General features: G+C 42.1%; 1 protein-coding gene across 3 annotated transcripts in view; it reads left to right on the forward strand.

The window, feature by feature from the left end:
* The window catches only part of daam2 (dishevelled associated activator of morphogenesis 2), a 275,857-nt gene that overhangs the window by 244,649 nt on the left and 4,955 nt on the right, over positions 1 to 26,253 (forward strand). For 2 of the 3 annotated variants that reach the window (XM_031830538.1, XM_020489369.2), the window contains exons 12-24: positions 2,238 to 2,296; positions 2,578 to 2,762; positions 3,354 to 3,641; positions 5,757 to 5,864; positions 8,145 to 8,174; positions 10,095 to 10,201; positions 13,500 to 13,584; positions 17,831 to 17,937; positions 18,485 to 18,573; positions 21,335 to 21,503; positions 21,697 to 21,804; positions 22,107 to 22,167; positions 22,435 to 22,566. In XM_031830538.1, the coding sequence (XP_031686398.1) occupies positions 2,238 to 2,296; positions 2,578 to 2,762; positions 3,354 to 3,641; positions 5,757 to 5,864; positions 8,145 to 8,174; positions 10,095 to 10,201; positions 13,500 to 13,584; positions 17,831 to 17,937; positions 18,485 to 18,573; positions 21,335 to 21,503; positions 21,697 to 21,804; positions 22,107 to 22,167; positions 22,435 to 22,566 (1,528 nt within the window). The remainder of the gene's footprint in view (positions 1 to 2,237; positions 2,297 to 2,577; positions 2,763 to 3,353; positions 3,642 to 5,756; positions 5,865 to 8,144; positions 8,175 to 10,094; positions 10,202 to 13,499; positions 13,585 to 17,830; positions 17,938 to 18,484; positions 18,574 to 21,334; positions 21,504 to 21,696; positions 21,805 to 22,106; positions 22,168 to 22,434; positions 22,567 to 26,253) is intronic. The other variant, XM_031830539.1, reaches the window with a different exon arrangement.

Below are 26,253 nucleotides of genomic sequence, written 5' to 3' on the forward strand. Positions count from 1 at the left end.
TGGATAAATTACATTTCAACCCAGTCAGCAAAGCCAATGAATCGAAATTGCACTCATTACCAAGTCCTTAGGAAACTATGCAGTAATTTGTTTGTATGTATTATTTCTTACATTGTTAGCTCAGAAAATCTTAAGTGTAATTACATATAGCCGGGAAGAACTATTGGATATAAGAGTGACATCAACTTACCAACATTACGACCAGGAATACGACTTTCCCGAAGCAGATCCTTTGTTCGGACCACCACCCAGGGCATTGTATCTAATCCCAGGGACCGAACCAAAACAACGTTGTCGCCGAAAGGAGAGGCAGAAGGAGCGGCCTACTGGTCAGACTTAGAATGCGAGCACACCACCCACCGCCTCCGAGCATATTACTCGCCAATGTCCAGTCTCTAGACAACTTGGTGGATGAAATTAGGGCATGAGTTGCCTTCCAGAGAGACATCAGAGTTTGTAACAGTCTCTGTTTCACAGAAACATGGCTCACTTGGGATATGTTGTCAGAGTTGGTACACCATGCGTCGCACCAAAAGAAACAAACATCTCTCTGGTAAGAAGAAGGGCGGGGGTGTATGCCTCATGATTAACGACTCATGGTGTAGCAATAACAACATACAGGAACTCAAGTCCTTTTGTTCACCTGACCTAGAATTCCTTACAATCAAATGTTGACCGCATCATCTACCAAGAGAATTCTCTTTGATTACGGTCACAGCCATATATACCCCCCCCCCCTCTCCCCAAGCATAGCCCTGAAAGAACTTCACTGGAATCTATGTAACCTGGAAAACATATATCCTGAGGTTGCATTTATTGTAGCTGAAGATTTTAGCAAAGCTAATTTGAGAACAAGGCTACCTTGTACATTGACTGTAGTACCCGCTCGAGCAGAACACTGGACCACTGCTACTCAACCCCGCCCTGTGCAATTGGGTCCTGGACTTTCGACGGGCCACCCAAGGTGGTGAAGGTAGGAAACAACATCTCCACTTCGCTGATCCTCAACACCGGGTCCCCACCATGGTGTGTGCTTAGCCCCTCTTGTACTCCCTGTTCACCCACGACTGCGTGGCCATGCACACCTCCAACTCAATCATCAAGTTTGCAGGCGACACAACAGTGGTGGGCTTGATACCAACAATGACAAGACAACCTACAGGGAGAAGGTGAGGGCACTTGGAGTGTGGTGTCAGGAAAACAACCTTTCACTCAACGTCAACAAAACAAAGGAGATGATTGTAGACCACGGGAAACAGCAGAGGGAGCACTCCCCTATCCACATCGACAGGACAGTAGTGGAGAAGGTGGAAAGTTTTAAGTTCCTCGGTGGACACATCACGGATAAACTGAAATGGTCCACCCACACAGACAGCGTGGTGAAGAAGGTGCAACAATGCCTCTTCAATCTCAGGAGGCTGAAGAAATGTGGCTGTATCACCGCCTGGTATGGCAACTGCCCTCAAACGCAAGGCTCTCCAGAGGGTATTGCGGTCTGCACAATGCTTCACTGGGGGTAAACTACCTGCCCTCCAGGACACATGCAGCATCCGATGTCACAGGAATGCCAAAAAGATCATCAAGGACAACAAGCACCCGAGCCACTGCCTGTTCACCCCGCTATCATCCAGAAGGCGAGGTCAGTACAGGTGCATCAAAGCTGGGACAGAAGCTGTTTTTCAGTCTTTCAATCTCAAGGCCATCAGACTGTTAAACAGCCATCAATAACATTGAGAGGCTGCTGCTGACCCAAATCACTGTCCACTTTAATAACTGGATTTAATAAAGGTATCACTAGTGTAATTCAATTATGCCAGTTTAATAATGTTTGCATACCCTACATTCATCATCTCATATGTATATACTGTACTCTATACCACCCACTGCATCTTGCCTATTCTGTTCGGCCATCGCTCATCCATATATGTATATGTACATATTCTTATTCATTCCTTTACACTTGTGTGTACAAGGTAGTTGTTGTGAATTTGTTAGATTACTTGTTAGATATTACTGCACTGTCGGAACTAGAAGCACAAGCATTTCGCTACACTCGCATTAACATCTGCTAACCTTGTGTATGTGACAAATACAATTTGATGTGATTTGAAATGGCCCATTTTCCTCCAATCCATGTATTGAATTGACCGTTTGGCTCGATTTAGTGTGGACCATGGAGCCCTGTTACCAAATAGACTGATCAGGTTAAGAGCGATGTTGTTTGTCTTTCCTCACAGGTTGTTCAATGAAAATGAGGTTAAGCAATGGAGAGACCAAGCAGAGAAGTTCAGGAAAGGTAAAACGGTATCTTCTACATGTTTGAAACATCGCCATATGCTGGCCATAGTGCAGAAGTGCATCTATGGGATTGTGTTATGCCTTTGGCCAGTGTGTGTGTGTATTTGTGTCTGCATGTGTCCTTCTGTTTGCTTGTGAATGTCTACCGTGTGTGGGTGTAGTGTGTGCGTTTCTGTTTGTGTGTGTGTGTGAGCAAGTCCGAGTGCTTGTGTGTGCGAATTTGAGAATATACAACAATTTGAACAGCAATGATATCTTCTACACCATGTGCTCTTTTAGACCACTCAGAGCTAATGGCCAAGCTGGAGCGGAAAGAGAGGGAATGTGATACCAAGACGCAGGAGAAGGAGGATATGATGAAGACCCTCAATAAGATGAAGGACAAACTACAGAGAGAGGGAGTGGAGTTGCGGTCAGCGCGGGACCAAGTGCTCGACCTGCACTCGCGCATCAGTGACATAGCAGTAAGCATGCTGTACCAATGTCTCTTCTTGTCCCACTGTTTTAGGCTGTGTCCACACAGAGACGGATGAAATCGTATATGCAGTCATTATTGTGGTTTACTGTTTTAGTCCATCAGTCAAGTCTCAAGTCAATTATTTTGGGACAAGATGCAAACTCGAAGAGGCGGGCATATTATGTGTATTTTTTGACGGACAATCATTTCAGTTGTCCATCATCTAACAAATGACTTCCATTGAAAAGTTTTCATTATTAGATGCAAAATCTCTGTCTGTAGCCTTAGGGTTGGCAAACTGTAGTTAAAGATTGAAATTCATAAAATCTTTATTGTCCCGTTGCTAGCAATGTAGTTTCAACAGTATACATATGTTTACACATATTTCGAAAAGGCAAAAGACATGACTATTCATGTCAATTACATACTGTTCGAAGGTTAGTTTGAAACCACATGTTATATTCTTATTGTGATGCCAAATGCTTCATAGTTTGTTTTAGTTTAATGGTGTGCAAATAAAAGTATTTCATAGATTGTTTGATTTTCTTATTTCTAACAAGTAAACATCCTCTCATTTTGTCTTTCTTTCCACCAATAGGGTGACAGCGTACCTTTCCCTCCTCCGCCCCCTGGTGGCCCTGTCCCCCCTCCCCCCATGACTGGAGGCTTCCCTCCGCCCCCTCCTCCTCTGCCATTCAGCTGCCCTCCTCCTCCCCCTCCTCCACCTGGAGGCCCTCCTCCTCCTCCTGGAGCTCCACCCATCTTCTCTGGAATCCCACCTCCTCTGGGCCCACCTGGATTTATTACTACTGCTACCATGCGCTCCAAGTCTATCCCGCAGCCCTCGCACCCACTCAAATCCTTCAACTGGGCCAAGCTGGGCGAGGTAAAGAGTACTGGTCTGTTGTCTGATTTCACTGAAATAACCACTTCTAGGGCTACATTTAATATAAATATATTTGTGTTAATGTACAGTACCAGTCAAAAGTTTGGAAACGGCTACTCATTCAAGGGTTTTTCTTTCTTTTTACTATTTTCTACATTGTAGTACACTAGTGAAGACATCAAAACTATGAAATAACACAAATGGAATCATTTAGTAACCAAAAAAACAGTTTTTTTTCAAAGTAGTCACCCTTTGCCTTGATGACAGCTTTGCACACTCTTGGCATTCTCTCAACCAGCTTCACCTGGAATGCTTTTCCAACAGTCTTGAAGGAGTTCCCATATATGCTGGGCACTTGTTGGTTGCTTTACCTTCACTCTGTAGTCCAAACCATCCCAATTGGGTTGAGGTAAGGTGATGGTGGAGGCCAGGTCATCTGCTCCAGCACTCCATTACTCTCCTTCTTGGTCAAATAGCCCTTACACATTCTGGAAGTGTTTTGGGTTATTGTCCTGTTGAAAAACAAATGATAGTCCCACTAAGCGCAAAGCTGTCATCAAGGCAAAGGGTGGCTACTTTGAAGAATCTCAAATATAAAATATATTTTGATTTATTTAACACATTTTTTCCCCCTATTATTCTACAATGTAAAAAATAGTTTAAATAAATAAAAACCCTGGAATGAGTAGGTGTGCAATTTAGACTATGAAGAGGAGGTTGTTAGCATTCCAGCTTGGTCCTTACGTTGGGGATTGATGAACGTATATTGCAACAGAGCACTGTGCTAGCATTTCACTATGCACTGAATGGAACCCATTTTGTTGAATTGAGTTTCTCAGGACAGAGAATTTGCAGTAGACTATTCTGCCCTGGCTTAACTTTTAGTATGTACATAATTTGTTACATGGGTCGTTCCACGAAATTAGTGCCTTTTGCATCCCAATATTGAATTTTAAAAGCCTGTTATATTAAATGAAGTGCCCTTTTAATATAGACCACATTTATAATTAAATTAATCAGATTTTCTATGTGAGTTGAGGCTTGCTAAAGTGCCAAGATTCTGCATTTTGACATACCCTCCATCAACCCTGTGTCATTTCTCTGAAGAGTTTAACCAAGTTTCACTATCATTGTAAAACCCTAGTTATGTTGTTGCTTTGACAAAGTCATTTCTGAAGACTATTATTTATTTAATGTGATTAGTGATTAAGGATTTATTTAGATACGTCTCTTATTTTAAGGTCAACCCTGTTACGTGAACTGAACTCTCGTTTTAAATGATGAAACTGTTCTTTCAAAACAAATATTGAACAGCAATAGTCAAATCATAGAGTAAAACAGGTATGCTGGTTCTACTCTTTTTGGCCATTTTCTGTTGTTTTGTGGTGGAAAACGGCGAGTCGACCATAACACTTCAACCCTGTTACTCATAAATATGCAAAAAATGTTTTAAGTTTTTTTTTAAATTGGTGAAGCTAGCATTCAATTGCCATTCCCTGTTGTACACAACAAGCTTCATTACTGGTCACAAGGGGATTTATGGCTGATTTAAGAAGAAATCGTCAATCCTGTTACTTTTTTTGGCACTAAATTGGTACTTAATATAGTAATTTTTTATTAAACCTCTAGAGATGGGAAAACAGTTAAGTTGACAAAATGTTAAATTTAGTTGAAATAAAAAGTGTATTTTGACCTAGGATTTAATTTTACCTGAAATGACTAACATTGCTAACTAGCTTGCACACAACTAATTAGAAAAATAGTAGGCCTATGCAGTAGACTGTTCTGGGGCTAACTATTAGTTAGGGCATAATTTATTACATCGTATAATCGCTGACATTCTTACACTTACACTTGTCTGCAATCGTCTCTGGCACACAGCACCCCCCCCCCCCAATCCTCGATTATTACTGTTTATAATCTGGTGTAGGGTGAAGTTGCCCCTAGACGGTGATCTTGGGTTTTGGGTCAGTTTAACATTTTCCCCACTAATTATTAATTTGAGGATCGGTGGGAGGGGGAGCTGATCCAAGATCTGTAACAGCAGGAAACTTCAGAGTTTGTAATCCACCCTCAATTTATGGCCACCCTATGTCCCGCCTGTGTACCCCGCAGAATAAGATCACTGGCACCATCTGGCACGACGTCGATGACCTGAGGGCCTTCAAGATCCTCGACCTCAAGGACATCGAAAAGATGTTCTCGGCCTATCAGAGACAGCAAGTATGGACACTTTGAATTGATTGGATAAGTAAAACAGCATTTTAGTTAGTGGGGCGTTATCACCTAAACTGTCAAATATCGTGGGGATTGATATGTCTGTGTGCGTGCATGCTGGTAGTGTATGTAAAAATATATAGACATGCGCTGTGTGGTTGCAGTGGCAGAAAGGGATTGATTGTGTTTGAAGTAATGCATTGAGTCTTGACATCTTGGTGTGCGTGCATGTGCTTGTGCGTATCTATGTGTGACAGAATGTATGTATGCTTGTGTGTGTGTGCATGCGCACACGTGCGTGTTTGAGTGGTTTTGAAGAGTCAGGAGTCTGGCTTACTCATGGCTTTATGCTAACCTTAGGTGCTGTTCCCTCCTGAATGGCTGATTGTGTGAATGTCAAAGAGCTGGAGCGTGCAGTAGTGTCTTCAGTGCATTTGGTAGGGGGCGGGCAAGGTTCTTCAGTCTCATGGGCTGCACCCCAAATGGCAGAGGGTAGAGGGTGCATACTGAAATACTTCAGATATAACAGACTGACCCTAGCCCCCCAACACATGAACTATTGCAGCATAAATACTGGAGGTTGACATAGGAGGGGTCGGGAGACTGTGGCCCTGTCGGACGATACCCCCGGAAGCCCTCACACTACTTGAGGGATATCTTCAACTACCAACCTACTACCCTGAGACAACCCCTGGGCCAGCCTACACTCAATCATAGGACCTACTGAAGACATGAGTCTTCAATAAAGTCTTAAAGGTTGAGACTGAGTCTGCGTCTCTCACATGGATAGGCAGACCATTCCATAAAAATGGAGCTCTGTAGGAGAAAATGTGTTTTTTCTCAGTAAACAATCAATCATGATTCAAATTCATTACATAGGCCTAAATGAAATTGATTTTATGTTCAGTACTAGATGTAATGCAAGATATCCTTGAGTGTCCTGAAAGGCATCTGCCAAATAAAATGTGTTATCTGATAGGCCAGTGCTTCACTCATTTTGGGTGCTGGTGCCATTTGTATTTAGATACATTCTATAGGTGCAGAAAAATCATTAACAAAATGTTTTGTAGCTCAACACTGATTGTGTAAAGCGAAGCAATGTGCTTAATATTAGGAAACTTTAAACTTTTTTTAATAGAGGCCATCGAAACTCAGTTTTCTCACGCAATTGCATAGCATAGACTATAGAAATGTTGCGGCAACATAGGCTTATAGGAACACTTTTTTAATTCTATGCATCAAGCAGCCATGAGGAGCTGGATCTCGCTGCGTAGCAGGTGATCCTATGTCACCCTGAATAGCAGGGCTCTCATGAAGTGTTTGATTTGATTTTCGATGGCATTTGCATTGATGTCAATGATTAGAGGGACAATCGAGCGCTGAATATCAGGCCATTAGGGACTGGCCGTTAGCAAGTTTGGTAGGCCACTAATTACCATCAATGGCAACAGAGCGCACTTTTGGAGAAGCTTAGTTTACTATGACTCAACTATGATGTGGAATTTGACTGCAGTCATGACTTGTGACTGCCGGTGTGGCAGTAATATGATCATCATAATAGCCCTAGTCAAAAGTAAGGCACTATGTAAGGAATAGGGTGTTATTTGGGACACAGCCATGGAGTAGGCTAAAACAAACTCATCCAGTGATATCAATGGGAGGTCCTAATTATCTTCAAATCTCCCAGTTGGGTTTGTATACAAAATGGATTAAGCAGTAATTTGCTGGTAAGCCTAATATCAATAGTTTAAACAATGTTTTACCCACAGACTTAGTAAGAGGGTCATAAAATGGAGGTATGGAGGTGTTACCATAGTTTGTGTAACATTTAAAAAAACATGTTTTATTGGTTTAATCAAGAGGTCTTTCGACTGCCAATTCCTTCGCCCTTGTTGTTCTTATAAAGGGTCGGCTATGATTAATGGCTCATTTGAAGACTGTAGTGAAAGTGATTAATGAATTATATTTATTTATACAAGTAACCAATGGTCTCGTCCTGCATTGACAAGTGCTGTATTCCATTTGATGGTATTCCAACGGTTATATATGACTACCTTTTACAAGCTCATCGCCACCAATAGTGATGAAACAAGCCCTTGAAGACTTTCGATGAACCAAGCCCCCCAGAGACATCTGCACTTTTGCATTCTAGTATGTAGTGGTGTAGTCTCTAGTTGCTAGCTACTGTGGTTATGCCTTTCTTTGCTGGCTTGAAGTGCTAACCTTTGCATGTGTTTCGATTTTGGTCTCTCTCGCTCTCTCTGCACTCTCCGACTACCTGGGCAGGAGCTGCTCACTAACCAATCCTTCAAGCAGGTGAGTCTCGGGTCTCTTGTGCTCCCACACTGTTACCTCTGTCTCTCCTTCCCTCCCTCCCTTCTTCTCTCCCTTCTCCGAGCACACATGGGCTGACACATGGATAATCATGTAGTGTTTGAAGTAGCTAGTGGCGTTATTGGTCTTTTGACCTCAATGGGGACTTTCTGGTGAATTAAAGGTTTAAATAAAACATGTAATACATATTGGAAAATGAACCATTTTATAGTATATTTAAAGTTTAATTAATTGGCTTGCTTGATTAGAGGTTAATAAGCATTACAAATGTGTTCTAAATGTACTTACCTGCATAAAAAGGGTTAAATTAGTAAACAAATAAGATAACAGCCGAGATAGATCTGTTTTAACAGTGATGGTTGAAGATTGTGCTTTTAATGATATCTTAGTACTAAAACCTGACCGTTAGATAACATATCTAAAAATGTCAGTCCGCTCATGACTGACAGTGAATTTGAAAGTGTCATGGTCAAATGAGGTAGCAGGGTTGGGATCAGTTCAATTTCAATTCAGTCATTCAGGAAGTAAGCAAATTGGAATGTGAGCTTACTTCCTGAATTGACGGTATTTATATGGTATTGACCCCATCCCTGACATGTACAGTACTTGTGGGAAAGCAATCAGTGGTAAATCATCAGTCAGTTGTTAACAGCACTTCTCAGTTCTGACCTTAGTTCATGAAGCCTTTAATGCCCCTAGTTGGGTCCATGAAGCCAAAGTGTAATTTCACCACCAATCATCATTATCATAACCATAATCACTAAACTACAATCAACAAAGTAAGAAAAGTATGAAGCAGAGCGCAGTTAAGTCCACTTAGCTAAAGCCAACAAACAAGTGTGGCCAAGAACACAAAACAAGGTTCCCCCACTACCTTTTGGGAGTGGTCCCTTGACCCTGTGCCATCCTGCCAGTCAGGCTTTGCTGTAGAACTTTTGGTCAATGCGGGCATGGAAGAAAAGCATCTTTCTTTGGCAGCCAGTAGCTGTTTCAAATGCGTCATCCTTCCCGTAACCCCAAAGGGACATTTCGGAAGTGCAGGAAGCCTGCTTAGACCATAAATCAAATATACTTTTGAACATTTCAACCCCAGACAGTTTTTAAACATCTATTTGTTCCCCTTGTGGATTTTTTAATACTACATTTGTGTGAAGCTTACCAAAATATCTGACAAGCTGCCTTGCGCCCAGTTCGTAGCACCGTTTCCTGCCCTTTCAGAAATGTTTATGGAATAGCCTGCGCTGTGTTCTTGATGGTGACTCACCAAAAAGCGTTCCTCCCAAGACCTATTTTAGATTTTCTGCTCGCACCGACATGGACTTTTGAAGATCTTTTTTTTCATGGCTTTTCTGAGCTCTTCTTATATGCCTGACTGCAAACGCTTCATTTCATCAAGATGTTTATAAGACCTCCATAATGCCCTAACGAAAACTGACATAAACACTCGGTGACAGTTGAAAACCTTTCCTGGCCAGGTGCCTTTGCCAATGGTTCTGGGAAGGGCAATTGTGACCAAAGGCCAACATTGGCACAACCTTAGCATTCAACCACAGGGGAGGGTACAGTATGGTAGTATTGTGGGTAGACTTCAATGTACGAGTTTTAAATACCCTTCTCCTGCACTAAAGTGTCCATTAGTCACATTTCACACGAAAATAAGTGGCATCACACGTCTTCCATCCAATTATTTGCTAATTGGCCTTAAACTGAACATGGGTATGTCTGAAATGGCACCCGTATTCCTTATAGTCCACTACTACCAGGGCCCGCCTTGGTCAACAGTAGTGGACTATAAAGGGAGTAGCGGCACCCAATTCCATTCTCACTTGAGGTGTCAATGCCGTATACTGTCAGACACTGATCTTGTTTCTTCTCTCCTCCCTCCCTTCTCTCTCTGTGAAGAAGGAAACAGGCTCGATGGATGACCTGTACCTGAGCACTCGCAAGGTGAAGGAGCTGTCGGTAATCGACGGTCGCCGCGCTCAGAACTGCGTCATCCTGCTCTCTAAGTATGCACAATCCCCTCCTGTGTCGATGCTAAGTCTTTTGATGTAACCCTGGGACATCAGGACTCAGTGCATTTAGACACATACAGAATTAGAGGGGAGTACAAAGAGGTGGGAGGAATAGTTGGAAGGGTGGACTCTGGGATTGAAACTCAGCCTGGTAGGGAACAATATATGTATGTGCCTAGAGCGTAACCATTTCACAACAGCCACCACATGTAGGACTCAGTGTTGTTTTGTTACGCACATCACATTATAGTCCAGTCTCAGATCTATTTGTGCTCTGTAGCCAACTACTATGGTCGTTACAGGAGTTAGCTATACAACACAAACCAATATAGGATCCAGGTTAATCGCATTATAATTCTCAACCCTTGTAACCATAAAGATGGCATTATATTTGCCTTTTTGGCATCTATCTTTGCAATATATTATGTTAGAAAGTATGCAAGGTACCCTGAACTATACTGCAAAGTAAGTACACGGTAACTCAATTGACTCCTCTGTGGTGCCGTGGTAGCAAGGAGGTGGGGGGACGGGACCTCCGAGGGTGGCCCATGTTGACTTAGATGCTTCCCACAGTTGTGGCAAATTGGCTGGATGTCCTTTGGGTGGTGGACCATTCTTGATACACACGGGAAACTGTTGAATGTGAAAAACCCAGCAGCATTGCAGTTCTTGACACACTCAAACTGGTGTGCCTGGCACCTATTACCATAACACTTTCACTTTTTTAAATATTTTGTCTTGCCCATTCACCCTCTGAATGGCACACATCCATGTCTCAATTGTCTCAAAGATTAAAAATCCTTCTTTAGTCTATCTTCTCTCCTTCATCTACACTGATTTAACAGGTGACATCAAAAACTGTAGCTTTTACCTGGTCAGTGTATTTTTAATGGACTCCTCAAGGAGGAGGAGATCTGTTCAGGAAATGCAATTATATGGCATAGTAGTCATTTAGAAGAGCAGGGATTTTTAAACTGGAGCCAAGGATGTGTGATTTGAAAAACATGACATTCCTCTTTGCTGATTTGTTGAAGTAATTGGGGAATCACAGTTATAAGCATGACTGAAATGATAAATGTCTAAAACTAGACAAACAGTATAACTTCTCCTCGGGGATGTCCAGTCACATAACATCTTGACTGGGATCAATTTTTGTCACTTCCAAGGAGCTAACTTCTCCCCCAATTCACAATATGGCCATTTGTATACTTTAGTGCCCTAAGAGAGATGATTGAGAGTCTTGTCCCACTTCACAGATCAATAGACAGGATTTTAGAGCCCCCACATGCCCTGGAGCTCAGGTCACTGTCATTGCCTACGTCCCAAATGGCACCCTATTCCCTATGTTGTGCATTGCTTTTGACCGGAGCTCTATAGGCCTAAGGGTCCCATTTAGGATGCCGCCAATGCCATTGCCTAAAAACTAGTGGGTACATACACAGGCCCAACCATTTCCAAATGAGGTCAGTCTGTAGTCAGTAGGGCTTTGTTGTGTACTGTGTACTGCCAGAGAGTGTCATCGATCCAAACCCAATGCAGTGGGCATTGATCAACTCTGCGACTCTCGAGGTCGAGTATGGTCTGGTAAAGCAGTACAATGTATGGAAGTTACCCTACGGTACTACAGTACATTGGAGTGATTGTGTTGCTTGTACTGTTGGACTGTTGTACTGTTGTACTGTTGGTTTTTCATTAGTCAATCCTTTGGTTATGTTATAACCTAGTTGAACGGATAGGTTGATATGCTAGTATTTGAGCACAACCAATTTACTGTGCATGGCGAACTCATTTTGACAGGCTATTTAATGTGAAGTGCTTTGTTTTGTTAGGTTCTAATTTTGAGTAAATAACTCACGGACACTTAAGAAGCTTAACCAAGTTTAATTCTTCCCAAAGGATCGATACAGCTGTAATTCAGACAAAAAACATTTCACACAAGCACTGATATTTAACCCTTTCTCCTAGGCTGAGTCTTCTCCTCCACAACTTAACAGCCAATGCATCCCTGTTGCTAGACAGAACCTTAGTGATATATGTTCTTCCTCACTTCATCTAACCTGACCTCTTCCCCAAAGTGCTCACTCTTCCCCAGCTCAAGGCTGTCATGGTTATAGATTCCAGAGTGTGTCTCTTCTCCTCCCATAGTATCCCTGATGGCTAACAATAACATATCCTGACATAATGTAAACAGTATACATGACCCTCTCTCCCTCAGTGACATTGTTAGTTTCTAAGATCTCCACCCGTCTCCACTTATCAATGCCTGCCACATGTAATCGCATCCCTGCACTCAGCACATTCCAAGCTTAGCTGCACACATGATATACCTTCCTCCTATAACCCGTAAGTTCTGGTGTAGACCCTCTAAACCTCAGCACTCCATCAGTGACATGAATAAGTATATTTTCATACTCTCAGAACCCAACAGTTTGCATTGTGTAACACATTGCCTGGTGGGGATAAGCTATATTGACTTTTCAATATGAACCCACATTGATTGGAAACATGGCACCACTGTGTGTTTGTTTGCAAATGGTTGGTTAGCTTCTACAGTGCTAATTGTCCCCCACCCATGAAATTGAGAAGGGGACTATGGATCTGTCTCTGTCTGGATGTACTTTAGTACGTACGTCACACGTGATATCTCAGACACCACTGGCCGGATTTTGGCAAACCTTAGGTGAATAATGCAGGTAGGCTAGTAGTTAGTGTTGGGCCAGTAACTGAAAGGTTGCTGGATCGAATCCCAGAACTGACAAGGTAAAAATCTGTCATTCTGCAAGGCAGTTAACACACTGGGAGCCGAAGACGTGGATGTCGATTAAGGCAGCCCCCCGCACCTCTCTGATTCAGAGGGGATGGGATAAATGTGGAAGACACATTTCAGTTAAAGGATTTCAGTTGTACAACTCACTAGGAATCCACCTTTCCATTAATGCATTTTGACATAGAGATCCGGCATTTACAAAAGTACACACATTGGCCCAAGTTGGGAGCTGCATCATTCATGGGGGATGACATGTTTACTGTTGCCTTGTGAAGAGAGAGAGTTTGTTTTACTGTTCTTCAACAAGGCATTGTACAAGCTAAACTGTGGGTACAAATTACATTTAAAAATATTAATTAAAACACAGTAAACAGAAGACATAAGCGAGCTGAGGCAGTTAAGTCACATATATTGTAGATACAGTATCCCTCCTGCCTCCCTGCATTTTGCAGTTTGTATCATCATTGCTAACTAAATCTCTCTCATCATTGCTAACTAAATCTCTCTGTTGGTCTGTCCTCGCAGGTTAAAAATGAGCAACGAGGAGATCAAGAGGGCCATTCTAGAGATGGACGAGCGGGAAGAGCTAGCCAAGGACATGCTGGAGCAGGTAATTTATCCTCAATAAAAAATCAATTAAAAACAATCCTTTCATGTCTTACACATCTCTTTTGTTATTTGTGTGAATACTTGGGAATGGATTTCCTAAATTAAATTCATTTAGAGATGAATTCCTGGTGATTTTTAGTATTTTATTTATCCAAAAATATGACCCCCCCAGATCATCAGCAGACTCCATCACAATAATTTACTGACCCTCTCCAGAAGATGCAGCATTCAAAGCCCCTATTGGTTGACCTGACCTGTCATTATATATTGCTTGTTTGTTTGTTCGTTTTTGGTTAAGAAGCACAATGAGATTTCTATTATGAAAATAAGTTTAATGAATTATTATTATGATTATTAAAAGGGTAGTTCATCATTTTACAATTTAATGTTAAATGGTTCCTCACCCATGTAGACCAGTGACCAGGAGAAACTGTAATCCATGGTTTGTTTTTTCTGTTGGGGCAGTTTTTTCTGTTCCCCTCAGGGAACTCCACCCCACCCCCCCACCCCCCCCCCCCCCCCCCCCCGTTCAGCTGAAAAGGTGGCGCAGGGATTTCAAAAATATTCTTTAGAAATATTTAACTTTCACACATTAACAAGTCCAATACCTCAAATGAAAGATAAACATCTTGTATATCTACCCATCATGTCCGAATTTTAAAATGTTTTACAGCGAAAACACAACATATATTTATGTTAGACCACCACCAAATCAAAGAAAAAACGCAGCCATTTTTTTCCAGCCAAAGATAAAATCACAAAAGCAGGATTAGAGATAAAATGAATCACTAACCTTTTGAAAATCTTCATCAGATGACAGTCATATGACATGTTACACAGTACATTTATGTTTTGTTCGATAATGTGCATTTTTATATCCATAAATCCCGGTTTACATTGACGCCATGTTCAGAAATTCCTCCAAAATATCCGGAGGAATTATAGAAAGCTACGCCAGATAACAGAAATACTCATCATAAACTTTGACTAAAGATACATGTTCTTCATATAATTAAATATACACTGGTTCTTAATGCAACCGCTGTGTCAGATTTTTTTTAAACGTTACGGAAAAAGGCTAACATTGCAATAATCTAAGACGGTGCTCAGACGTAACCGCCATGTTGGAGTCAACAAAAATACGAAATGACAACATAAATATTCCCTTACCTTTGATGATCTTTCATCAGAATGTAGTGCAAGGAGTCCTAGTTCCACAATAAATCGTTTTTTTGTTCCATAATGTCCAATACTAGTGTCCAAGTAGCTGCATTTGCTATCACTTTCAGCTCACGTGCCCAAAAACTGTCTGCTGGTCCAAGATAACTCGCACGAAAACTTCCAAAAGATATATTCCAGGTCGAATAAACTGGTCAAAATAAGTAGAGAATCAATCTTCAGGATGTTATTATCATATATATCCAATAACGTTCCAACCGGATCATACGTTTTCATCTGGGGCCAAATGGAACAGCGGTAGCACTCACAGAGAAATGCGCCACAGGAAAATGGCATTCTGTCGGGACACTGACTATTTCCCCTCCCATTCGTTCAAAGTTCACAGAAAATGCTCCATTACACTTTCTACTGAATGAGGACATCTAGTGGAAGGTGTAGGAAGTGCTTCCAGATCCATATCTTGTTGGGAAAGAATTTCACTTCTTGTTTGGAAGATTGCCTGCCCTATGAGTTCTGTTATACTCACAGACATAATTCAAACAGTTTTAGAAACTTCAGAGTGTTTTCTATCCAATAGTAATAATAATATGCATATATTATCAATCTAGGACAGAGTTTGATGCAGTTCACTATGGGCACGCAATTCATCCAAAGTGAAAATACTGCCCCCTATCCTCAAGTTTCTTTAAATGTCAAATCAACTCAATATTTGGTGGCTGTTAGCTTGTGGCTGTTTAAAGAAAGAACCCATAGTCACAGAGGAAAGAGATAAATAATTCCTTCTGCCGGGCAGACTTTTATGCAAAGTGAGTCTTGCGGCGTGCATACACATCAACAAAGAAAATCAGGTTAATGCTTTGCTTCGGGCACAACAATAAAGTAGACCACGTGAGAATTAAGCCACTTTCTGGCTACATCCCGATTCTCCCCTCTTATCTGAAGTGTGCACATGCACACTCCCTGTCATAGATTTAACACTGGTGGAAACTCTTTCCAACCAATGCTCACACCCATCCTATGCTTTTAAATCCTTTACTGGATGTGTGCAAGTGCACACTTTGGAAGAAGGGTGGAGAATCGTTTTGGTATCTACTTAAGTATAACTCAAAATATCAGACTTAAGATATTTACCTGTATACAGTACCATTCAAAAGTTTGGAGACACCTACTCATTCCAGGGGATTTCTTTATTTTTACTATTTTCAGAAAAAAAGTGTTAAACAAATCAAAATATATTAGAGATTCTTCAAAGTAGCCACCCTTTGCCTTGATGACTGCTTTGCACACTCTTGGCATTCTCTCAACCAGCTTCATGAGTTAGTCACTTGGAATGCATTTCAATTAACAGGTGTGCCATGTTAAAAGTTCATTTGTGGAATTTCTTTCCTTAATGCGTTTGAGACAATCAGTTGTCTTGTGAAAAGGTAGGGGTGGTATATAGAAGATGGCCCTATTTGGTAAAAGACCAAGTCCATATTATGGCAAGAACAGCTCAAATAAGCAAAGAGAAATGACAGTCCATGATTCCTTTAACACAAATTGTCAGTCAATCCGGAAAGAAAAATAACTCAGTTTCTTCAAGTGCAGTCGCAAAAACCATCAAGCTCTATGATGAAACTGGCTGTCATGCGGTCCACCACAGGAAAGGAAGACCCAGAGTTACCTCTGCTGCAGAGGATAAGTTCATTAGAGTTACCAGCCTCTGAAATTGCATCCCAAATAAATGCTTCACAGAGTTCAAGTAACAGACACATCTCAACATCAACTGTTCAGAGGAGATGGAGTGAATCAGGCCTTCATGGTTGAATTGCTGCAAAGAAGCCACTACTAACTGACACCAATAATAAGAAGAGACTTGCTTGGGCCAAGAAACACGAGCAATGGACATTAGACTGGCGGTTATTTGTCCTTTAGTCTGATAAGTCCAAATTTGAGATTTTTGCTTCTAACCGCCATGTCTTTGTGAGATGCGGAGTAGGTGAACGGATGATCTCTGCATGTGTGGTTCCCACCGTGAAGCATGAAGGAGGAGGTGTGATGGTGTGGGAATGCTTTGCTGGTGACACTGTCACTGATTTATTTAGAATTTAAGGCACACTTAACCAGCATGGCTACCACAGCATTCTGCAGCGATACGCCATCCCATCTGGTTTGCGCTTAGTGGGACTATCATTTGTTTTTCAACAGGACAATGAACCAAAACGCACCTTCAGGCTGTGTAAGAGCTATTTGACAAAAAAGGAGAGGGATGGAGTGCTGCATCAGATGACCTGGCCTCCACTATCACCCAACATCAACCCAGTTGAGATGGTTTTGGATGAGTTGGACTGCAGAGTGAAGAAAAGCAGCCAACAAGTGCTCAGCATATCTGGGAACTCCTTCAAGACTGTTGGAAAACCATTTCTCATGAAACTGGTTGAGAGAATGCCAAGAGTGTGCAAAGCTGTCATCAAGGCAAAGGGTGGCTACTTTGAAGAATCTAAAATATGATATATTTTTTGACTTGTTTGTTATTTAATAGTTTTGATGTCTTCACTATTATTCTACAATGTAGAAAATAGTAAAGAATAAAGAAAAAACATTGCATGAGTAGTTATATACAAACTTTTGACTGGTACTGTACATAACTGTAGATTAAACTATGGCCACACAGATGCATGAACATGGATAAAATCATATATACATGAATCAATTTTGTCAGTCAAAAGTTAAACTCACGTCAACTTGTTTTATGCAAAAGTGGTTACAGCACAAAGGCAGACATATTGTGCGTTTTTTGATGGGCAATCATCTCAATTGACCATCATCCGTCTATAAGGATTACTCCCATTAGCTCAATCTGTCATTTTCACACACAAAAGCTGTGGCCTTCAGAAAAATAACATGTGTATTTGGGGATGAACCAGAACTATTCTAAACCAGTAAAATTACACAAATGATGATACGAATGCAGGGATGCAAATTCAAGTAATCAATCGTGTATTGCTAACTACATTGACATTTCTTAGATGCAATATAAGAAAACGTGGGTTTTGATTCGAGTTCCTCCTGGGTTTGTGCTTGTGTAGCTGCTGAAGTTTGTCCCTGAAAAGAGTGACATTGACCTCCTGGAAGAGCACAAACACGAGCTGGAGCGCATGGCCCGTGCTGACCGCTTCCTCTTCGAGATGAGCAGGTGAGCTTCGCCATTTTGATAACACCCCATTTCCAATGAGATTCTATTTGCCTTATATTTTTAACTGTGCTATTTCACAAAAGTTCTGAACCTACAGTAAATACGTTTTACAGACAGTATATTTGACATTAGTTATCTTGTTGTTATTAGTCCCACCCTTCAACCCCTCCCATCTATATGTCATAATACCATCTGTATTGGATTTCTATTTGCCATCTATTTTTTTCAACTGTGCTGTGATGCTTCACAAAAGTTATGAACTTTCTATTCTCATAGTTTCTACAGATTGTAAATTGAAGATAAACATTTTTGCTAAAAGTATTATTATATTATTGATCGATTTGACTATGACTTTTCAAATCACCCAAGTATTGCTATCTGCAGCGTTAGCTCCAGGAAAATGTTGCAAGGATATTCTTTGAAGGGAGCATGCTTTTTTTTCTCGTTTTGAAATTATTCTCCCCGGGGACAACACTAACTCCTAGCTCTTTTTTTTGTGTGTTTTTTCTCTCTATCCCTTTCATCCCCTCTTTAATCCCACCTCTAGAATTGACCACTACCAGCAGAGACTTCAGGCCCTGTACTTCAAGAAGAAGTTTGCAGAGCGCCTGGCGGAAACCAAGCCCAAGGTGGAAGGTACGATAGCTAGTCAAAGACACTCGGGCCTTGTGGTCCTGTGTGGCTCAGTTAGTAAGTGTATGGCCCTAGGGTAATGGGTTTGATTCCCTCTGGGACCCACCCATACGAAAATGTATGCACTCACTGATAAGTTGCTATAGACAAAAGCCTCTGCCAAAGAGCATCTCTTCATTTGGCTTCACTTTTTTTCATTTGGGTACATTGAATGTTCTTGAAAAGGCTCCTATAGATGAACTGAAATAGCAGAGGAAATGTGAGGAGACTAGTCATCACAGACTATTATAAATGAAAAGGCCCTAGTTATCTGTGGTGAAACCACAATGAAGAGAAAGATCTAGTAGGAGGAGAGGCATTGTCAATAAGTTTGTTAATTAGACATCTAGCAAAGCATTTCTCTGAGCTTTTTGTGTTTGTGAGCATGTGTGTGTTCGGTATGTGTGTGTGTGTGCAGGTGAACTTGTGTGCATGCCCATGTGTGTGTTTGGACCGTTTGTGGATTTTTCTTTTCTCCAGTTGAAATAAAGAGTGAAGTTACCAGGGAGGCTGTTTTGGAAAGCTGGCAATTTTTGAGAGGGGAGAGGCATTCTCATAAACACCGCTGTTCCCTTCTAAGTGCTGCATGGGTAAAGGTTTCCAGCAAACGGCATGCAGTACACACATGCGCATATGTGTGCTCGTGCATTTGTGAGTGAGAATGTGTGTGTGTGTATTTGCCTGTGATTTGACTGTGCGTGCGTGTGTGAGAATGTGACCTTGTATGTGTGTGCTTGTTTTAAAAGTTACCTTAGAGGTTTCTACTCAGGCTTATGACATTAAGACATGCACACTTTAATAACATTTGAATAAGATATGACAAGTAATCCTATCATAACCTCAGAGCCAACTTTTGATAGGAAATAAGCAGCCCTTATACACTCTCAGTGGGATTTATTTCAGAACTTCTCCATGACGCCCATGCAGGATGAGGACAGTTTGTGGGTTCTGGAATGGAATGAGGCAGATACTGTACAAGTAGGATTCAGTCATGTAACTATTGACGATGTCTATATTTCACAGAATGTCTGCTTAATATATTAAATTACCATATTAAATTACCATATTAAATTACCATATTAAATTACCAATCAAATTATTACAGATATAAATAAAAAAGCACAGGTATCATCAAGCAGCAGTGGCGTCTGGAAGTATTTGGTGATTTGGTGTATTTTGACAATGGCTTTTAAAAATAAATATCACTCTTTGCAGTACAGTAGGTGGTTCTGACAGTGTGAAAAGGTTATTCTGTACCTTTTCACTAAACCTGATTTTGCTCCGTTCACAATTGTCATTGTCGGAAGTAGATGGGAATAAAGGAAACATCAAGGGGTCAGATTGTTGACGTCTATGAAGCATCTATGAACTGCTTATGTACTTCTTATGAATGTATTATGAAGTCCTTAAGTAGTCTTACTGTTTTCCAAGGCCCACCCAGGACGTTCAGTCCATCAACTGACTTTATAGGAGCTACATATTGTGTGTCTAGCCTTTAATTCCAACCAAAAAGTTTAGCTTCAAGCCAGTGTTTTACTAGCTTCCTCGCAAGAGAACGGACTATAATAATAACCATATGGATTTTAAACATTTTTTTTTTACATCCATCCAGCCAGGGACTTCAGTTCCCAGGGGGAAGAGATAGGCAGAGGATGATGTTGTCTCATTTCAAGTATCCCGACCACCACATTGGCTCCACCTGACCTGTGTCGTGTATGGGGTTCAATGCTACCAAACATTCAGATATAAATACGACATGTAGAATATACATCCTCCTCTGTCAGATAGGTCATCTCTGCTATGGAGGAGACACTTCTATCTGGAACAAATTTGCACCCTCCTGAACTCCACTCATGTTACTGTATTAATTGCGTTCTGTCTTAGTTTTTTTTCAGCTATTTACCAAAACAGTGGCGGGATAACTGCCTATGTTGTTTGAGCTGCAGATTGACCTTTTAATGTGAAGAAAGAGATTTCTGAAGAGATGCGGCCTGTTCTGTGATGCCAACTCTCAATCCAGGGAGAGATAGATTAGGATGGGGATGGCTTTTGTTCTACTAGTACTCCGTAGATCTGTATTGTGGTTTTGTTCCTTTTAAGTCAAAGAAACACTCTCTCTCCTTCCTTTGCGTCTGAGAATGTACCCTTTAGCACTGTGGACATCTTGCAAAAGGATTGTAGTCTATGTATTAGCTATCATGACACGTTATTTGCCCTCTCTCTCTCTCGCTGGAGTTTGAGGTTGAACACTCAGCTAAGACGTCATGGATGTCGTCTATGGGCAGATCTCAATTGCATACTCCGTGTGTCCTCTCACCTCGTCTCCTTCTCAAAACCCATTAGAGGAGGTCATCAGAGGGGAGGGACTTCTGGCTTTCTTATCCAATAGGTTTTGAGAAGGAGAAGATGAGAGGACGCAAGGAGTACGCATTTGAGATCTCCACCATGTTATAGCTATTACAAAAGATTGCAATTGTTCTCTCTCAGCGGAGTTTGAGGTTCAAACCTTAGCTACTAAGGATGTCTTTCGGTGTTGAATGCAGTTTGTGAAAGCTATATCACGATGCATTGCAATTGTTCCCCCCCACCCTCTCTCTCTCTCTCTCTCTTGCTCGCTGGAGTTGAACCGTCATCTACTATGGACTTCATGTCTAGCATTGTTAAATGTAGTCTTATATGTTATAGCTATCACATACAGCTCTCCCTCAACCCCCTTCTCTCTCAGCCATACTGAGTGCCTCTAAGGAGGTGGTCCGCAGTAAGAGGTTGACTCAGACCCTGGAGGTGGTCCTGGCCTTCGGCAACTTCATGAACAAAGGTCAGCGGGGCAACGCCTACGGCTTCAAGGTGTCATCCCTCAACAAGATCGCAGACACCAAGTCCAGCATAGACAGGTCAGAGCGGGCACACGAGGGGTTAACTAACGGTTGCACGAACGGCGAGGGGTTGTGGGCGGAGATTTGCAGATGTGTGAGTGTGAGAGGGTGTTTGTAAGGGTGAGAGAAAGTGTGTGTTTCTGTGTGTGAGAGAGTGGTTTCAATGACATGTGTGTTCTCTCAGTATTCATTCTAATGTGTGTTGCAACAGGAACATCACCATGTTGCACTACCTAATCATGATCTTTGAGAAGAACTACCCTGACATCCTCCACATCCAGCAGGACCTGCTCAGCATACCTGAGGCAGCCAAAGTCAAGTAAGAACCACCGCCTGCTTGACACAGATCTAGGATCAGTTTACCTCATACCGAATCCTAACCTAACCATTAAGCCGGACACAACACTGACCTTAGATCAGTGTCTAGACGCAACTTTATCCTCCTCCACTTTCCTGAGGTGCCATTCAAAAGCTATTTGAAATAGGGTGCTGCTCTATGGGAGCTCAAGGGAGAGGTTGATCTAGGATTAGATTATGCCTTATTACCCCAATATACTTAACCCATAGTGGGATAGGATTAAATAATAACTGACATCTGAATGTCTTCCTTTTCTAAACCAGTCTGGCTGAGCTAGAGAAAGAGGTGCACAGCATCAAGAGTGGACTGAAGGCTATAGAGACGGTGAGTTGTCAATCATTTGTGTGTCCGCCTGTCTGTCTGTCTGTCTGTCTGTCTGTCTGTCTGTCTGTCTGTGTGTGCTTGTGATGCGCATCTGGCGACTGTCTCGATGTCTTTACTTACTACACACATTCCTAGGTAATACCTCCCTCACTTAAGAGAAAGAATAAGACATTTTCTGTGCATACAAGAGCGTATGTTACAAAGACTAACAACAGAAAGTGAGTGAAAAAGAAAATGGAATGATAACATCCCTCTCTCCCCCTTCAGGAGCTGCAGTACCAGCAGAGCAGGACGACAGACCGGGGGGACAAGTTTGTCCCCGTGGTGGGGGACTTCATCACAGTGGCCAGCTTCAGCTTCTCTGAGTTAGAAGACCTTCTGAACGAGGCCAAGGACAAGGTAGAAACCGTTAACCTCTCAACCCCTTGAAGTAGGCCAAGGACAAGGTAGTGTCCCCTCTCAACCATGAACATTAATGGCTCCAATCCCATTCAGAATACTCTTGCCAAACCAGTAGGAGAGAGAGAGAGGAGTTGGTGGTGGGTAAGAGAGGGAAGAGAGGAACCTTTGTGCATCTTTCCAATCCTGTGTGATTACTAATATTTATATATTTTTAATTCCATTCCTTTACTTTAGATTGTGTGTATTGTTAGATACTACTGCACTGTTGGAGCTAGAAACACAAGCATTTCGCTACACCCGCAATAGCATCTGCATGTGACAAATACAATTTGATTTGATTTGACTTGAACAGGCCAGGGAACCCCGATGTTGAAATTGTTTCTCTCTGTTTATCAGATTTATTACTGTTGAAATGTAGTTGGTCTCCTCTGTAACCTCCTTCTAAGGGAATGAGAGAAACGCTTTTTGAACTCTGTAGGGGACAAAGGGTTGTAGTGGAATGCGTATGAGAATGTTTGAGTGGGAAGGCAGTTGCTATGTTTTGCAGTATTTTTCGATTATGTGTGTGTGTGTCGGTGAGTCACATGGCCATGAGGACTGATGTGGTATGTGTGCATGTAAAGGATGGAAAGAGGGAGGGAGAAAGAGAGACAGAGAGAGAAAAAGAGAGGGAAGGGCACTCATTGCCATCACAGAGCCTCGTCTGTGTTAACGTCTGTACTCCTAATTATTTGTTCAAGGAGCACTGTAAAAGGAGGGGGAAAATGGTCCATTTAGAACGTCACAGGAAAAGGCCTGAGCCGAAGCACCATTTGCTGCTATAAAACAAAATAACCTCTGTGTGCACCAGGCCAGGCTCTATCTAACCCGCTTGCCTCGGAGCTGCATGTGTGTGTTGGGGAGAGGATGAGTCAACATGTAGGCAACTCAGTCAGGCTCCTCAATATTCATGGGGGTCTGTCTGTCTGGCTGGCTGGCTGGCTGGCTGAAGTAATAGAAAGCATTATTTCTGATGACATCACTTCTTTGATAGGGAAACTGATTCCAGTGAAGTGCTTACTAATGATTAAATAAAGTAATGTCATCGGTGCAGTGAAATGCTTATGTTCCCATCAATCAATGCAGTAAATCTCAACAAGCACAAAATAATCCATAATGTTGTACAGCAGTAGATATATATGTATAGTATGTAAACATTATTAAAGGGATACTTCAGGATTTTGTCAATGAGGCCCTTTATCTACTTCCCCAGAGTCAGATGAACTAGTGGATAGCATGATAGCAAATAACAAATGATAGCATAGACATCCAGTCACTGTGCTAAAACACGTTATAATTTGCTAACTTCCATCATACTGGACACAGAGCACTACTTCTCTGCTAATCAGGTGTGTGTCCTTACTCAACATTGACAGGAGCACTCCAAACAAAACACAATGAGTAAATGGAATGGAATAAACCAAAACCTGTTTCTCACAAGCCTAGGTTGTGCGCTCTGCAAACAACGTTTCCACTCCGACAATGAGAACTGTAAAAGACTGTAATCATAATATATTGAATGCATTAACAGAAATGACGGTAATCAAGCAAACATTGTAGATTAGAAATTATTGTAATTAATGGTAAATGTACTACTAGTGACACTGGTGTGCCATCCCCACTGCCTCCACAATGTCCACTGAGACAGGCATCAATCAATTTTGTAATTGTTTTTGCTGTGAAAACTTTTTTTTTTTTTGGTGCAAATGCTTGACTAAAATATTATTGGCCGACCAACAGCCTATCGACCAGTCGACTAATGGGGTCAGGACTAGTTTGGGAACATGGGTGTGTACAGTCACCTTGCTGTGGTTAAATGCCGTGGTTTTGCGTGAATGCTGCCATCTATACATTGTTTCTGGCTTGGATCAAATCAAATCAAATGTATTTATATAGCCCTACGTACATCAGCTGATATCTCAAAGTGCTGTACAGAAACCCAGCCTAAAACCCCAAACAGCAAGCAATGCAGGTGTAGAAGCACGGTGGCTAGGAAAAACTCCCTAGAAAGGACAAAACCTAGGAAGAAACCTAGAGAGGAACCAGGCTATGTGGGGTGGCCAGTCCTCTTCTGGCTGTGCCGGGTGGAGATTATAACAGAACATGGCCAAGATGTTCAAATGTTCATAAATGACCAGCATGGTCGTATAATAATAAGGCAGAACAGTTGAAACTGGAACAGCAGCACGGTCAGATGGACTGGGGACAGCAAGGAGTCATAATGTCAGGTAGTCCTGGGGCATGATCCTAGGGCTCAGGTCCTCTGAGAGAGAGAAAAAAAGAGAGAATTAGAGAGAGCATATGTGGGGTGGCCAGTCCTCTTCTGGCTGTGCCGGGTGGAGATTATAACAGAACATGGCCAAGATGTTCAAATGTTCATAAATGACCAGCATGTTCGAATAATAAGAAGGCAGAACAGTTGAAACTGGAGCAGCAGCACGGCCAGGTGGACTGGGGACAGTAAGGAGTCATCATGTCAGGTAATCCTGGGGCATGGTCCTAGGGCTCAGGTCCTCCAAGAGAGAGAAAGAAAGAGAGAAGGAGAGAATTAGAGAACGCACACTTAGATTCACACAGGACACCGAATAGGACAGGAGAAGTACTCCAGATATAACAAACTGACCCTAGCCCCCCGACACATAAACTACTGCAGCATAAATACTGGAGGCTGAGACAGGAGGGGTCAGGAGACACTGTGGACCCATCCGAGGACACCCCCGGACAGGGCCAAACAGGAAGGATATAACCCCACCCACTTTGCCAAAGCACAGCCCCCACACCACTAGAGGGATATCTTCAACCACCAACTTACCATCCTGAGACAGGGCCGAGTATAGCCCACAAAGATCTCCGCCATGGCACAACCCAAGGGGGGGCACCAACCCAGACAGGATGACCACATCAGTGAATCAACCCACTCAGGTGACGCACCCCTTCCAGGGACGGCATGAGAGAGCCCCAGTAAGCCAGTGACTCAGCCCCTGTAATAGGGTTAGAGGCAGAGAATCCCAGTGGAAAGAGGGGAACCGGCCAGGCAGAGACAGCAAGGGTGGTTCGTTGCTCCAGAGCCTTTCCGTTCACCTTCCCACTCCTGGGCCAGACTACACTCAATCATATGACCCACTGAAGAGATGAGTCTTCAGTAAAGACTTGAAGGTTGAGACCGAGTTTACGTCTCTGACATGGGTAGGCAGACTGTTCCATAAAAATGGAGCTCTATAGGAGAAAGCCCTGCCTCCAGCTGTTTGCTTAGAAATTCTAGGGACAATTAGAAGGCCTGCGTCTTGTGACCGTAGTGTACGTGTAGGTATGTACGGCAGGACCAAATCAGAGAGATAGGTAGGAGCAAGCCCATGTAATGCTTTGTAGGTTAGCAGTAAAACCTTGAAATCAGCCCTTGCTTTGACAGGAAGCCAGTGTAGAGAGGCTAGCACTGGAGTAATATGATAACATTTTTGGGTTCTAGTCAGGATTCTAGCAGCCGTATTTAGCACCAACTGAAGTTTATTTAGTGCTTTATCCGGGTAGCCGGAAAGTAGAGCATTGCAGTAGTCTAACCTAGAAGTGACAAAAGCATGGATACATTTTTCTGCATCATTTTTGGACACAAAGTTTCTGATTTTTGCAATGTTACGTAGATGGAAA

This window comes from Oncorhynchus kisutch, linkage group LG8, assembly GCF_002021735.2.
Source record: "Oncorhynchus kisutch isolate 150728-3 linkage group LG8, Okis_V2, whole genome shotgun sequence".
Classification (NCBI taxonomy): Eukaryota; Metazoa; Chordata; class Actinopteri; order Salmoniformes; family Salmonidae; genus Oncorhynchus; species Oncorhynchus kisutch.